The 16,232-nt window shown below is 46.7% G+C and overlaps 1 protein-coding gene and 1 pseudogene across 1 annotated transcript; one reads left to right on the top strand and one right to left on the bottom strand.

Moving 5' to 3' along the window:
• Positions 1 to 878: 878 nt before the first annotated feature.
• LOC136351722 (uncharacterized) lies at positions 879 to 6,615 on the top strand (annotated as a pseudogene).
• Positions 6,616 to 10,067: 3,452 nt separating this feature from the next.
• LOC4347365 (fasciclin-like arabinogalactan protein 1) lies at positions 10,068 to 11,257 on the bottom strand. Its single transcript, XM_015755845.2, has one exon. The coding sequence runs from the start codon at positions 11,174 to 11,176 to the stop codon at positions 10,355 to 10,357; it is 822 nt and encodes a 273-aa protein (XP_015611331.1). The 5' UTR covers positions 11,177 to 11,257; the 3' UTR covers positions 10,068 to 10,354.
• Positions 11,258 to 16,232: the final 4,975 nt, after the last annotated feature.

Here is a 16,232-nt window from a genome sequence, read left to right as displayed (position 1 = left end):
GTGAGGCGCTGAAGCATTTCTCCGACACAAGTACACAACGTCCAGGTGAGATTTCCTCTTTTTTTTTTAGACGACTACGGATCGGACGTACGATGCGATTGTTTTCGTCGGACGTCTGTTCTACTGGTGGATCCACATCCACCCCTTTATGTCCATCTGATTAAAAAAACTATTACATACGCATGTAGAGAAGAGCGACAACAAGAAAAGTTTATGTACCAAATGAGAGAGGTACATGGATAGTGACAAGCTTCAAACTATTTTTTCTCGAAAACCATTTATCCAATTTACAATCTGATTGCACTGTTGCATTCGTTGTAATTAAATCTATATAACAAGATATCACGAACAAAAAACTATTCATTAGTTGATATATCCTGATTTCCCGGATGTTAGGGTTTTGGCGACGCCCGAGTGATCGGACGGCGGCGGCCATTGTTCGTGGAGAGCGATGGATTTGGATGGAGTTCTACTCCGATCTGATGGTAAGTTTGGCCGGGCTTTCGCTCGTGCTTTCGGATTGTTCTTGTTTCTGCTTTTCTACGGAGAAATCAACTTTGTTCCTGGTGATCGGATCAGCATTCAATCTCCAAACGCTGAAATTCCTGTCCAGAACAGATAAGGATACATCTATAGGGTGGGTTCGATTATGGGATATCTGCAACAAACCTGCAGTAATTGGATATGGAATACAAAGAAGATATGGTTTTGGTTGGTACCCATGGTGGAAGTTCGTCAAAGATCCGGACTCGGAGGTTCTATCATATAAAACAGGAGGAGGGTCGTCCGGGGGGCGGTCAATCCTCCTGTCTTCCAAGAAGATATCTCCCCATATTCGGTTCCTAGGGTTTGCTTGGAAAGGCTGTAAAAGTACAATCATGGCGTCTGTTGGCGGTGGGGGTGATAAAAGGATCCTCGATAAGATGATTACCCGTCCGAAGCCAACAACATAAGTTGTGATCGAAAGTTCTCAACAGCCGCCGGGGGATCCATCGGCGAAGGGGAAACCAATGGCCTCGGCGTTGGTACTTGCATCTCAGGAGGTTGGAGAAGGCAGTCGGGATAGGGATTCCCATGGTACCCTGGAGGGTGATGCTGAAGGTTTCTACACTGAAGGTCCAGGAACCTTCACGGAGGGAGAAGTCTATGAGGAAGAAGAAGATGCAATTGAGGTGAATCTTGAAGATGAAGAAGTCAAGCTTGCGGGTCAATGGACAATCCTATCAAGGTATTACTCAATGCGCACACCAATCCCCACAGCTCTTTTTGATGATATGCGCAGAGCATGGAGGCTGAAATCTGGTATGAGTTATAAGTCGCTCAGAGATAATCTGTTCATCGTTACCTTTACATCTGAGGGTGACTATCAGTTTGTAGTTCAAGGGGGTCCATGGCTGCATAGGGGGGACGCCTTATTGGTGGCCCAATTTGATGGGATTATAAGCCCGTCGCAGGTACCTCTTGAGGTGGTACCCATCTGGGTTAGAATCTATGATCTGCCCTTGGTGTTGATGACGAGGGAAAGAGGAAATCTCTATGGTAGTAAGCTTGGTCACGTTCGGGAGGTGGATGTGGAGAATGACGGCCGTAATAAACATGATTTTTTCCGCATCCGTGTGGATCTCCCTGTTAAGCGCCCCCTCCGGAAAAAGCTTGCCATTAAGATCAAGGAGCAAGGTAGTGAGGTTGTCAGACATTTTGACTTACGGTATGAGAGGGTGCCCCACTTCTGCTTCATCTGTGGGTTTATCGGTCACTCAGACAAGGACTGCGAAAAGAAACTACTCACAGGTGGACAACCCTTCCAATTCTCTGCAGACCTGCGTTGCTCCCCTTTGAAACCGTTTGAGAGGAAGATCAGTAAAATACAACCAGTGCAGTCTTCAGGTGTGGCACACAAGCTGTCCTTCAGGAGTGCTGGTAGTGCAAGCTCTACATCGTCCAGACAGAAGAAGGGTGAGCAATGGGATGAGGCGATCCCACCGAGGGTGGATGCACATGATGGATTTGAGTCCAAGGAGAAAGCAGGAGATGGGAAGATAGATCAACTGCTTGCAGAGAAGGCCCGTAATTTGTAGGTTTCGGCACAGACAGGTCCAGAACAGTACGGTGAGTTGTCTCGGGAGGTTATCACTGATATAGTTGTTGATCAGCTACCTTCGGAGGAGATGATTCCGGCGATGAAGAACCTGCACCAGCAAGCTTCCTTTGGAGAGGGCTCAATGGATGAAACTAATAGTCAACACAAAAGAAGAACAACAGAGCAGGGAGATGGCAAGCATTCTGGCAGAGTCAAGCAAGCACTCTTGGAGTATGGCAAGGCAGCGGAGGAGAGTAAACAGCTTCAGCTAGCTCCTAGCAGCACTCCACGAGCGTTGAAGAGGTTTAAAAAGGAGAAAGGGGAGAGCATAAAGGTGGAAGACAGGGAAGCAACCAGCTCGGGGGCTGCTGGTAAACTGACGGGATCTGTGATTGGATCCCGTCAGGAGAAATGAGTTGCTTGTCATGGAACTGTCGGGGTATTGGGAACGCCACGACAGTTCGTGATCTTTGTACCTTGGTTAAGGAGGTTGGTTCCCATTTAGTGTTTTTATGTGAGACTAGACAAAAAGTGGAAAGAATTAGGCATTTGCGTAATAGATTGGGTTTGAAAGGTTTTGCTGGGGTCAGTAATGAAGGAATGTGCGGTGGTCTTGCTCTTTTCTGGCACGAGACTGTTTATGTGGAAGTTTTAAATATGAATGAAAGACATATTGATGCGTATGTGAGAATGACTGTGGATGGTCCTTTGTGGCATGTTACTTTTGTGTATGGGGAGCCTTGTGTTGAGAATAGACATCGTATGTGGTCCCTTTTGGAAGATATAAGGCAATCCTCTGATCTTCCATGGTTGGTTATGGGAGATTTCAATGAGGTGCTGTGGCAATACGAGCATTTCTCCAAGAGACCTAGAAATGAGTCTCAGATGAGAGCTTTCCGAGATGCTTTACATAGCTGTGAATTGCATGACCTGGGTTTTAGAGGACTGCCTCATACTTATGATAACAAAAGAGAGGGGTGGAACAATTGGAGAGATGTGTTTAGTAATGCCCAACTATCTCACTTAGTGTCCCCTTGCTCTGATCATTGTCCAATTGTGTTGCAATTGTCGGGTGATTCTCGGACCCAAGGGAGGAAGAAGTGCTTGCAGTATGAGATCTTTTGGGAGAGGGAAGCAGCAATATCTGAAGTGATAGGTGAGGCCTGGAGTGAATATGGGACAAAGGAGGATCTGGGGGAGATTAACAAGGCTCTCAGTAAAGTAATGATAGCACTTCACTCCTAGAGCAGAACCAAATGCAAAATCGTTGGCCGTGAACTGGAGAGAGCGCGGAAAAGGTTGTCCAACCTCCTTGAGGCAAACGCTGATGGGGCAACAGTTCGACAAGTGACTGACAACATGAATGATTTGTTGTATAGGGAGGAGATGCTCTGGCTGCAGCGTTCACGAGTTAGCTGGCTGAAAGAAGGGGATCGCAACACCAAGTTCTTTCACTCCCGAGCGGTGTGGAGAGCCAAAAAGAACAAAATTTTGAAGCTGCGGGACTCAGAGGGAACTGTTCACAGTTCGACAACAGAAATGAAGAGAATGGCAACTGATTACTTTCAGAAGTTGTACACTGCTGACCCCAAGCTTGGACCAGTCCAAGATTACTAGGCTCTTCCAAACTAAGGTTTCAGCTAAGATGAATGATAAACTGTGCGAGGATTTTACAGAGGAGGAAGTGGCCATTGCTATGTTTCAGATTGGCCCAATTAAGGCGCCGGGCCCCGACGGCTTCCCGGCTCGTTTCTATCAGAGGAACTGGGGTGGCTTGAAGAGTGACATTGTGAGGGCAGTGAAGGAATTTTTTAGGTCAGGAATTATGCCAGCGGGGGTTAATGACACTGCAATCGTGCTCATTCCAAAGATTGATCAACCCACTGAACTAAAAGACTTAAGACCGATCAGCCTGTGCAATGTGATCTATAAAGTGGTTTCGAAGTGCCTAGTGAACAGATTGAGACCCCTCTTGGATGAATTAATATCTGTTAACCAAAGTGCATTTGTACCTGGTAGAATGATCACAGATAATGCTCTTCTAGCCTTTGAGTGCTTCCACTATATCCAGAAGAACAAGAATCCAAACAAAGCAGCAAGTGCATACAAACTTGATCTATCGAAAGCGTATGACAGGGTGGATTGGGGCTTCTTGGAGCAGGCAATGTATAAGTTGGGTTTCGCTCACCGGTGGGTTAGATGGATTATGGAGTGTATAACCACGGTGAGATACTCGGTTAAATTCAATGGAACCCTTCTTCATTCATTTGCTCCATCTCGGGGACTTTGTCAAGGAGATCCCTTATCTCCCTTCCTATTCCTGTTCCTGGCCGACGGACTATCTTTGCTCTTAGATGAAAAGGTCCAGCAGGGGGTGCTTTCTCCTATTCACATATGCCGTAGTGCTCCGGGTATCTCACACTTACTATTCACAGATGATACTCTGTTATTTCTCAAGGCTGTACCAGAACAGGCAGAGGTGATCAGGGAGGTTCTTAATGACTATGCAACTGCTACAGGTCAGTAGATAAATCCCTCGAAATGCTCCATAATGTTTGGGGACTCTTCCTCAGAGTTAGTTCAGGAGGCTATCAGGGATACACTACAAATTGCTAATAATGTTTTTGAGGATAAGTACTTAGGCTTCCCAACCCCAGATGGAAGGCTAAAGAAAGGAAAATTTCAGAGCATCCAGGAAAGAATTTGGAAGAGGCTGATACAGTGGGGAGAAAATTATCTTTCAAGTGGAGGAAAGGAGATTCTGATCAAGGCGGTAATCCAAGCTATTCCGGTGTACGTCATGGGAATTTTTAAACTCCCAGAATCTGTGTGTGATGAACTTACAAGAATCACAAGAGGTTTTTGGTGGGGTGGTGAAAAGGGGGTGCGGAAAACACACTGGAAGGCTTGGGATACGCTGACTAAACCCAAGAATTGTGGTGGCTTGGGTTTCAGGGATTTTAGATTGTTCAACCAAGCTCTGTTAGCCAGGCAGGCCTGGAGGCTAATTGATTCTCCTGACAGTCTTTGTGCAATAGTTCTGAAAGCGAAATATTTCCTAAATGGAAATCTCATTGACACAAGTTTTGGCGGGAATGCTTCGCCGGGCTAGAGAGCAATTGAGTTTGGTTTGGAATTGCTGAAGAAGGGGATAATATGGAGAATTGGGAACGGTCGCTCAGTCCGTATATGGCGTGATCCATGGATTCCGCGTGATCACTCAAGACGACCGATCACCAAGAAGAGTAACTGCAGAACCAAATGGGTAGCTGACCTCCTAACAGATGCAGGCGAATGGGATGTCGATCGGGTTCGACAGATATTCTGGCCCATTGATGCTGAAGTTATACTGAAAATTCGTGTTCCCTCTCAGGATGTAAGCGACTTTGTGGCTTGGCACCCAGACAGATTAGGGAGGTTTTCAGTCCGAAGTGCTTATAGCCTGGCAGTTTCGCTTGCTTCTGAGAATGCTTGTTCAGCCTCATCTGCAGTCGACCGTAGTAAAGCATGGAACATGCTTTGGAAATGTAATGTGCCTCAGAAGGTAAAAATTTTCGCTTGGAAGGTGGCATTAGATTGCCTTGCTACCATGGTGAACAAGAAGAGAAGGAAATTGGAGGCCACAGATGTTTGTGCAATTTGCGGTACTGAGGAAGAAGACATTGCCCATGCATTGTATCGATGTCCACATGCCAAGTCTCTTTGGATGGTCATGAAGGAGTCCCAGAATATATCCTGTATTATGGATGATGGCCCGTTTGTATCAGGTTGGATCTTTGATAGATTGGAGCATCTTCTCGAACCCGAGCGGGCTATGTTTCTCATGGTATTGTGGCGCAACTGGTTTGTTCGCAATGATATTACGCATGGGAAACCTGCACCGACAACTGAGTCTTCCAGAAGATTCTTGGAAAGCTATATGTGTTCTCTGCTTGAGATCAAACAACAAACCCCAAGCAAATTTAATGAAAGGAAAACATGTTGTGGATTATGTAGCGACGGGCGCCATCAGGAGTTCCCAGATGTAGAACAATGTCAAGCACAGGTGGGTGAGACCTCCTTTGGGCTGGGTGAAACTGAATATTGATGGGTCCTTTGATGCTAGTCAAGATAAGGGAGGAATCAGCATGGTCCTCAGGGACAGTACAGGAGAGGTAATTGCTTCAGCCTGTAAACCCCTGGCGAGCTGCATCAGTGCCTTAGAATCAGAGCTTCTTGCCTACAGAGAAGGATTACTATTGGCCCTGCATTGGTCCCTCAGGCCGATCATTGTTGAGTCTGACTGCCTAGAAGCAATACAGCTTCTAAAGTCTACTGAGAAAGCGATGTCGGATCAAGCTTTTCTAGTTAAGGAAATCAAGGACCTCATACATGTTAGTAGGGAGATTAAGTTGGTTAAGGGTCACCGAAGTCAGAATAGTATCAGTCATCTTTTAGCTAATAAGGCTAGCGGTGAAAACATCTCTGAGGTCTGGTTAGGAAATAGTTGCAGTTTCATCTCTCATTTGGTTTGTAATGATATTCTAGAAGAGTAATCTATTTCCTTTCGCCGCAAAAAAAAAAACAAGATATCACGTCATTATATTCTAAGAAAAAATACAAATGTTTCAACCGTTGAACTTGGATGTTTCACGTGTGAGAAATAAATGTTTCAATTGGAATTTGACTATGTTGCACATTTTAAGTGTTATGTTGTAGTAGATCTTTATAAATATTGCACGTGATATTATTTAGATGTTTCAATAAGTATTTTCTAATGTTTCACTAGTTCAATGTAAATATTGCACCAGTGTTTTTTCTAGTGTTTCAATAAATAGGTGCAGTGTTGCAACACTTATAACTCGATGTTTCATATATAGAATAAAAATGTTTCAATTAGGATTTAATAGTGTTTTATTCTTTTTATTTATTTTTTTATCAAAAATATAATCAACTAAGATCTTATTGTAAAGATTTAATTGCAACAGATATAATAGTGTAATCGGATTGTAGATTTAATAAATATTTTTAGGAGAAAACTAGTTTGAATCTACTAATGCATGCATAGCTTTTTTTTTTCTACATACATACACACTTATATATTAGAGTGAAGTACTAAGGAGAAAAGTAAGAGAGAGAGAGAGAAATGTGCAACCATGCAGTAGGCTGAGAGAAAAAAAATAAGACAACAGCTAGACATATACTCCCTCCTTCTCTAAATGTTTGACGCCGTTGACTTTTTTTAAACATGTTTAACCGTTCGTATTATTCAAAAACTTTTGTGAAATGTGCAAAACTATATGTATACATAAAAGTATATTTAACAATAAATCAAATGATAGGAAAAGAATTAATAATTATTTAAATTTTTTGAATAAGACGAACGGTCAAATATTTTTAAAAAAGTCAACATCTTCAAACATTTTAGGATGGAGAGAGTAGTATGTAGGTCGTGAGCAGATCACGTCCGATTTTGTTTGGTGCGTCGGACGTCCGACCGCAAGCATTTTCCTTCTTTTTTTGCAAGTTAAAAACTTCTGAACTTATTTCTTCAAAATCAGTTTGAAACCTCCCAGTTTTTTTTTCAGCTCAGCTTTGATTGATTGAGCTATGACTGATAAACCGTAGAAATATAAAAGAAGCAATAGAAAATAATTGATGAATCAATTTTTTATATGTGTTATTAGCGGATTGGGTTGGAAAAGAAGTTTATTATGAAAAAAAATACTCTAAAATATATTTTTAAAATGGAAATGTACGAATTGCCCCCTGAACTATCGCGGTCGTATAAATTACCCTCTGAACTCGAAAAACAAATATTTTGCACCCTCAACTACTAAAACCGGACAAATAACCCCCTCTACTCAATCTCTGGAGTGGTTTTTGATCTACGTGGCATACACGTGGCAGGCAAGTCAGCACTCCTTTAAAAAAATTCGGTGGGGCCCACCTGTGCACCCCTCCTCTCTCTCTCCTCACATATTCATCCCCTCCCCTCGCTAAAGCACGCAGCGGCGGTGGTGGGCGCGGCTACGACGGTGGCTGGCTGGGCGAGCAGCGGCGACGGCGGGCGCGGCTGGGCGGGCGGAGGCGACTGGCTAGCCAAGCGGCTGCGACGGCGGGCGCGGCTGGACGGGCAGAGGCGGCTACGGCGGCGGCTGGCTGGGTGGAGGACTCTCCTCTGCCGCCGCACTCTTCCGTCGCCCTCTCTCCTCCTCCGCCGCCACGCTCTTCTGTCGTCCCCTCGCCTCCTCCGCCGCCGCGCTCGCCTTCTCCGAGACGCGACAGCGGCAGCACACGGGCGCAGGATGATGGCGACGGATGACGGCGCGCAGGTGGGGCTCAAGGCGACAACGACGACGGGCGACGGACGAGGGCACGCGATGCGGGCGGGGCCCGAGGGGAGATGGCGTCGGCGCGCGGTACCAGCGACGGCGACGGTGACCGCCGCTCCTCGAGTTCCTCCGTGGGATCGACGAGCCGCCGAGCGTGCATGCGCATGAGAGAGAGAGGGGGGAAGAGTGAGAGAGAGAGAGAGGAGAGAGAGGAAGTGGAAGAGGATATGACAGGTGGGTCCCATTTTTTTATATAAATAGAATGCTGACTGGACTACCACGCGTACGACACGTAAACCAAAACCATTGTGGACTGAGTCGAGGGGGGTAATTTGTCCGGTTTGCATAGTTGTGGGTGAAAAATATCCGTTTTTGTGGTTCAGGGGGGTATTTCGGACGACCGCGATAAAAGGGGTTAATTCGTACTTTTTTCTTTTTAAAAAGAAGTGCAAGGAGTGAAAGAAGAGAGTGACAGAGTACACAACTTCTAGTAGAATTCGATTCGAATTTAGCAAAATGCGGATTTTCCGGACTAGGCCAAAAATAAAAACCACTCGATTTTTCACGTAAAGTTAAAAAACAACCAAACTAAAATTTATTTTTTCAGCAAAAATTATTCAAATTTTATCAGTCTTTATCGGTTTATCAACGGATTCCACGAAATTAGATGATACCGTTCGTGACCGGATTGTGAAGCTTTAGAGAGGCCGTGACTGAAACAACCAACAACCAAGTGATCAGAGAAGCGGCATCACTGACCACCAAAGAAGAGGAATGACTGAAACAAGATTTGCTGCCCACTGTCTTGTCGGAAACGGGCACAGTTCCGAAGCGCTTTCTCGTGCCAAAAGATGCTGGGCTAGGATGGCAACACTGCGAGGTCGCTCAGCTGCGAGTGGCGGCAGTGTCCGAATGGATCCACAGCCCTGTCGGTGCTACCAATAAAGGCTCGTTTTCATCCCCTCCTAGGGGGAAATTGGCCCGAATCGGAATCGGTCTCGTGTCCTGTTTTCTCGGTAAAAAAGACACAATGCAACTAAAATTATGGCTGAGTTCTAAAGAAAAAAAAAGAACGTTTAACACGCTTTCAAAACTGCTCAACATTACGTTTTTTTACATTTAAAAACCTTTTATATATATAAGTCTTATGTAAATCAAAATTTTAATTTTGCGATAGCTAATGCATATAAATAATTATGTGCTAATGTCTCGTTTGTTTTCTGTGTCAAGGCACAATCTCAACCCCTCTTTCAAGCTCACCTTAAATCTCTCCGGCTCGATCACGTCAAATATCTCTGTCTCGATCTCCTCCTCTCCTTCTAGTAACAGTTACTTCCACCTTTCTTTATTTTTACTGTGTGCTTTTTAAGGAATTTTTTACTGTTGCTTTTGATGTGTGGGTTGGGTTGTTTTGACCTCTGAAGCAAATGGCCTTATGGCTCCACCGACAACTGAAATAACAAGAAATGAGCTGCAGAAGTTGCACTTGATGCAACGAAAAGATCCTTGCCAATTTGTCAGTAAAACGGGCACCATGATAAGTTTCATATCTGAGATTTGCTCGAGGAGATGTACAGAAAAACATTCCAACAATTTAAGTGACAAATCTCTCTGTCAAAAAAATAATGGAAAAGCTGCAAAATGGGTTTAAATTTTAAAATGCACGGTTCATGTAGCAAAATCTCAGCAACTTAACTGCACTCATCAAGTCAAAACCAAAATGCTGATAAGATATCAACATCTCATGATCTACTAATGCTAATTAACAATTAACAAGTAGCAACAGCAGGCACAAACAAAAAAACGAAAATCTAGGAAAGCACTAACAAAATATTTAAGCACTCCACTAGTTCTTCCACGAAAGTAAGCACAAATCTCGCAAGCACATCAACACGCCATCACACCACGATCACGCCAATGGATCATCAACCAAGAACACAAAAAAAAAAGAACAATTGCCCTAGGCCAATGTGGAGGCCATGGCGACGGCGGCCAACGCCGCGGCGAACCACCGGACGCACGGCGGCGCGCCGGCCGCCGCGCTCTTCTTGGCCTCCTTCTTCTGGTCCGCCGGAGGCGAGTCGGTGGCGGCGGGGCCGGGAGCGTCCGCCACGACGGGCGCCGGGTGGTGCGCGGGCTTACTGGCCTTGGGAGCGTCCGCCGCCGGAGCGGGCGACGGCGCGGGCGTCGGCGACGGCGCCGGCTTGAACAGCTCCACCGGCTCGATCACCGCGTCGACGGTGAAGATGGCGACGGGGTCGGCGTCCACCACCGTGGACTTGACCCGCGCGGCGTCCCCGGAGGCGGCGGTCTTGATGGTGACGGCGTCGCCCTCGTTCTGCACCGTGAAGTTGTAGTTCTTGGCGGCGCCGTCGGTGGCGAGGGTGTTCATGACGCCATTGTTGGACTTGAGGCTGCCGCGGGAGTAGTACACGGGCACGGCGTGGAACAGGAGCAGCTCGGCCTTGCCGTCGGCGGTGAGGTTCTTGTACCTGGGCAGGAACGCCCTGACGGCGTCGTCGGTGGGGCAGAACACGGTGATGCCGCCGCCGGCGGCGGACTGGTACGTGGAGGACGCGTCGGGCGACGCCGCGATCAGGTCGGCGAAGGCCTTGCACCCGCCCTTCGCCATCGCCGTCGTCACGTTGGGCGGAGCCGGCGGGGCCGCGGGCGCCTTGGCCGCCGCCGGCCCGGCCGCGGCCACGAGCGGCAGGAGGATGAGGAGGAGGAGGAGGACGCCGTGTGGCGCGGCGGCGGCGGCGGCGAGGCGGAGGCGGCGCATGGCGCGGCGCGGCGTGGGGTGGGGTGGGGGTGGGGGTGGAGTGGAGCGTGGTGCAGGGTGCAGCGGGGTGCGTGCCGCGTGGGAGTGAGGGGGAGTGGGCGCAGTATAGAGATTGGCGCTCACTTAACTTGGTTGGGTGCGCACAGCGTGATGCCCCGGGGGTTCACAGGTAATTGCAACCCTTTGCCATTTTGATATTTTCTTTTCAGTTCCTGAGACTTCCTAATAAGCCAAAACAGTTTATTAAAAAATAAAAAGTTATTAATAGGTAAAATTTTTATATATTTGTTTATAGTGATTTAAAAGCCAATGCTAAAAATAAATTACTTTGAAAATACCTTAAAATTAAATTTGAAATTTAAATTTTAGCTTTTGCTTTAGTTTATTTGACCAACCGATGGGGCTCCGAATATGATCATAGTTTTCGTACGCATATGTGCACATATATCATTACACATGGACATCACGTGTACATATATTTATATACTTATGTATACTTTATGTATACTTTAAAAGAAACTTAAAGATAAAAATAAATTCATAGGTTAACTAAATATATTTATACTACTGAAAACGTATTTTTACATAATATTTATAAGCATCATGATTTAAACTCAGACGAATATATTCATATGTCCACGGCTCCAATATAATATCACCAATGGCAATGCTTGTTCCTCCAAGCTCACCGCTTGCTCTTGCACTCCACCGAATAACCTTTTTATGCCCTCATCTTCCTCATCTCTTTTCATCCTCTTTATTTGGATCTTGTGTTTGATGTGATGATGTCCTCATTTACTATCAGTGGTTTCTAGCGTACGTAGGAAAGGCTGTTTTCATCAGCACTTCAGCAAGTTGTCGCGCGCAGTGAAATGTCTTCATGCAGAGCTTGCTCATGTCTTCACTCTAACTCGAGCTGCCTGGAATTGAAAACGAAGAAAGAAAATTTTAAAAAAGAACTAGTCGATGTCCTTTTCGAGCATGCGAGTTGCAATCGAGAAGAATCATGACCGGTGGAGTGTGCAGGGGCAAGAACAGCGGGCGGCGGGCCCAGCAGTAAGCGAGACAAAATTAGCACGGCAACTGAATTCCATCCGGAATTCCGGATGCATCATGAAGTGGTTAGAGCAGGTACAGAGAGGAGATAAAAGAGAAGAGTGAAAAACAGCGGGCTATAGATTTATAGCCAGCTGCAGTACGGACTCCTAGATACATGTGTATATGATATGTGGGACTAAGTATAATTGTGTAGTATATGTTTATAGGTATCTATAGTATGAATTGGCTATAAAATTGACTATAAATGGTTTGAAGCTGGTAGTTAGCGATACTATTAAGCTTGCTCTTATACGGATTGCAGAGCATGTCTAGTTTGCAGTTGTAAAAAAAAAAGCATGTCTAGTAGGAGTACTCCGTCTTCGCTAAGAGCAAGTTTAATAGTATAGCTAACTACTAGCTCCAAATCATCTCTAGCCAATTCATATAATAGTTACTTACTATTCTATTAATACCTAGTCCCATCTGTCATACACACATTATGTCTTGAAGTCCGCGCTGCAGCTGGCTACATATCTGTAGCCCATTGCTCTTCTCAAACTTTCTTTATTTTTTTTAAAATATATTTATAGTTGGCTTATAGTCTACTATTGAATCTGCTCTAATGATTTGCTCTCTAAAGAGAAGTTTTTACAGAGTGTAGCTAAGCATCCAAGCAACTAGTAATAGAGTAGAGTACTTTTATGTGGGCAACGTGGAGTACTAGCGTTGTGCGAAGAAGAGAGAAGCTGATATGACGAATACCGAGGCATCGTATTTCGAGGGTCAAAAGCTTGATACTCCAGAGAAAAGGTCATATCTGGCCCTAGATCTAGTCCATATCTGAGTCAGTGCGATGGTGAGAACTTTCTCAACTGTCATCAACCGCCGAGGACACAGGTCTCAACTGCCGCCGAATTTCGGTTGGAGCCCATGAAATTGCAGCCGATGTCGTGCACCAAAATGCTGTCCAAAAAGCCAGTCCATCGAAAATTCAAGGGCATCATCTTTTCACTTATATTTATATTTATCTGTCAAAATTTAAATTTTTAACTTTAAATTTGAAGCAGATTTTGAGATTTTTTTATCAAAGTTTATTTTTCAGCCTTTTCTTTTACTCCATCTATCCTATAATATAAGTGATTTTGATTGGATGTGTCACATCCTACTACTATACGAATTTGTTCATACTCTTCGTTTAGATTCGTAGTAATAAGATATTTCACATCCACCTGACAGCGGGAGTAATTGCTAAGAATACGTATATAAAAATTTTATTCACAAATTATTTTTCGTTTGTAAATATATCGTTTCGTTTATTTCGTAGATAAGCGAAACGATGGCTCCGCAAAAATCTACTCCGTAGGTTAGTAGTAGTAGTACGTAGCGTCAGCCATGGACGGCGGCTCGCCGACGGCGCCGTCCATCGCGCGGCGAGGCTGACGAAGCGACGAGACTTTAAAGCAAAAAAAAAAAAATTGTCCCCCCGAATCTGATGCTGCTGCTAACCTCGGTGTAATCCGGAGGTTTGTACGCAACCTCGCGCGTCTCCCCCACCGCCCGATCCCGCATCCGACGGCTGTGCACCCACCGGCCGGAAGCTTTTTAACCACGTGGTGAGCGGCAGATTGGGGAGATGCATGGGCCCGAAGCTTCGAGATGCCCCCCCGCCAACACGCCGCCGCGCGCGGTGGGTTGCCGCGAGTCGGGAGGCCGGGATTCCACGTGCACGGCGCCAGAGTGCAGCTGCCGCTGCTGTGCTGCACCGGTAGCCTACCAGTGTCGCGCTCCGGTTAAAAACGAGCCTGTAAGTCTGTAACACGCGGCCGACGCGACAAAGGCCACCGACGGACGATGGTGAGTGCGACGTATACCACCCTCCCTCCATCCCACAGAAAAACTAACCTAGGATGGGATTAGATGTTTTCTTGTCTAATTTGTTGTATAAAAAACATGTATCCAATCCCTTTCTAAATTGGCTTTTTGTGGGACGGAGGAAGTATGTTAGCAGTGTACTCACATACATATCATATAACCCTAACCGGTTAACCCAGAGATTTCTCTCCATGTTAATATTTTTCGTTGCCTCAACAAGAATAAGGAGCCAAAATAAGCTGCACGTTCTTTATCAAAATTGTAGATTTGGGCCCACAATCTTGTGTCCCACGCCCCTTCGGGAAGAGAGCTCGAGGTTGATCCGTCGCTGCTTCGCTCGGCGCTGCTTGGGCCGTGCGCTGCCGCTCCGCTTGTTGCCATTGCTTGGACCAAGCTGCTGCCGCTCACGACCATGACCTCAACCGTTTCATTCGGCACCACTTGGGCCGCGCCACTCGTGACTACGACCTCAATCACTCTGCTTGACGTTGCTTGGGTCGCGCCACTCGACGCCGTCGTGGCGCTGCTCGAGTATCGCCACTTTGTTTCCTTTGCCGAGGCGAAACAAAGAGAGGAGATATAGTGGGAGATGTGACCCACTATAAGCCACTGTGGAGTATATAGCTAGTAATGTTTTTGGTTTAGGTGATACTCTCTCCGTTTCGTAATGTAAGTCATTCTAGTATTTTTCCCATTCATATTGATGTTAATGATTCTAGACAGATTTATTGATATCAATATGCATGTGGGAAATGCTAGAATGATTTCCATTGTGAAAAAGAGGAAGTATATATGAGGCTAGGTAAATTCTGTCACAATGCTATTGCCCTCACACGCCGGAGCGTGTGTAGCCGGCGTGGCATCTGCATCTCTGACGCCCGACGGTGGCATGTTGACGTGAAGGACGGGCAGATCAGGGCTCAGCACCTGCCGATTTTGCTGTTCAGGTGTCTGTAGAACATGTTCGGTGAACTGGTGGAAGAAACCGAAATGCAAAGCATAGGCCACTGCGCGGGCAGGGAAAAATCACTCGAGATCTGAGACACTCACCGAGGGAGTTTGAGCAATTTGGCAGTAAACAAAAGTACAAAACCGCAGGTTTGCAGCGAACGATGTTTGTTTACCGCGGTTAGTACTTGGAGTAGTACTGTAGCTGACTTGGAACAGACAGTTCACATGATGGTGTCTGCTTGGATTTTGGACGAAGCCAAAATGGACGCGACAATGGAACGTGTAGCAGGTTGTACAAGGAGCAAACATCTGGGCCTTGGGCCTTGTGCTCTGTTTCGGGGCCCAAAGCCCGAAACAGTTTGGAATAAGTTCACCGGAGATCCCTTAACCGCGAGATATTCTAAGATCCCTTAACCACGAAACCAGAAATCTCCACCCCTAAACTATACAAAACAGTTCACTCAAAGTCCCTAGACAGTATATATGGGTGGTTTCGTTGACATGGCATCATAGTCAGCAAAAATAATTAAAATTAATATGTGGGGCCCACATGTAAGTGAGACAATGGTATAGGTCCCATATTTCTCTCTTTTCTTTCTTTTTCTCTTCTCTTCTCTCCGGGTTCTCTCAAGCAGGCGCGGCGACAGAGGGGGCGAGAGGTGGCCAGCGACGGAGCGGGGACGGCGGCGGCGGGAGAGGGAGAGAGAGGCGATCGACGCGACGACGGCGGTGGGAGAGGAGTGGTGGCGGTCGGCGCGATGGCGAGCTCGGCGGCGGAGATGTTCGAACGCGCCGGGTGCTCGACCTTGGGCCCAGCCGCCGGCGAGCGGCGCACTCTCCCCGTCGACCCTCTCTCCCTCCCTTGCCTACTCGTCGTACACCGCCATCCTCTCCAAGCACTCCCGCCACGGCCGCCCCCCAGGAGGCCCTCTCCCTCTTCTCCACCTCCGCAGTCGTCCGCCCCGACGTCGCCTCTTTTCTTACCTCTCTTCTCTTCTTCTTCAGTGAGGTAGGCCGTCGGCCGGCGGGCGGAACGGCGGCAGGCCCGCGGCGGGCGAGCGCGACGGGGCGGCGAGGAGAACGGTGGAGAAGGCGAGTGAGGTGGGCGGCAACCTTGCTCCCATTCGCGTGCGCCATCGGCGTCGCCTTTGTCCTTCGCAGCGATTTCCCCGACAGATGCGGGCTATAGATGCAA

This window comes from Oryza sativa, chromosome 9 (genome assembly GCF_034140825.1).
Source record: "Oryza sativa Japonica Group chromosome 9, ASM3414082v1".
NCBI lineage: Eukaryota > Viridiplantae > Streptophyta > Magnoliopsida > Poales > Poaceae > Oryza > Oryza sativa.
Note: the sequence above shows the minus strand (reverse complement) of the source record. Positions and strands in the feature narration are given on the sequence as shown.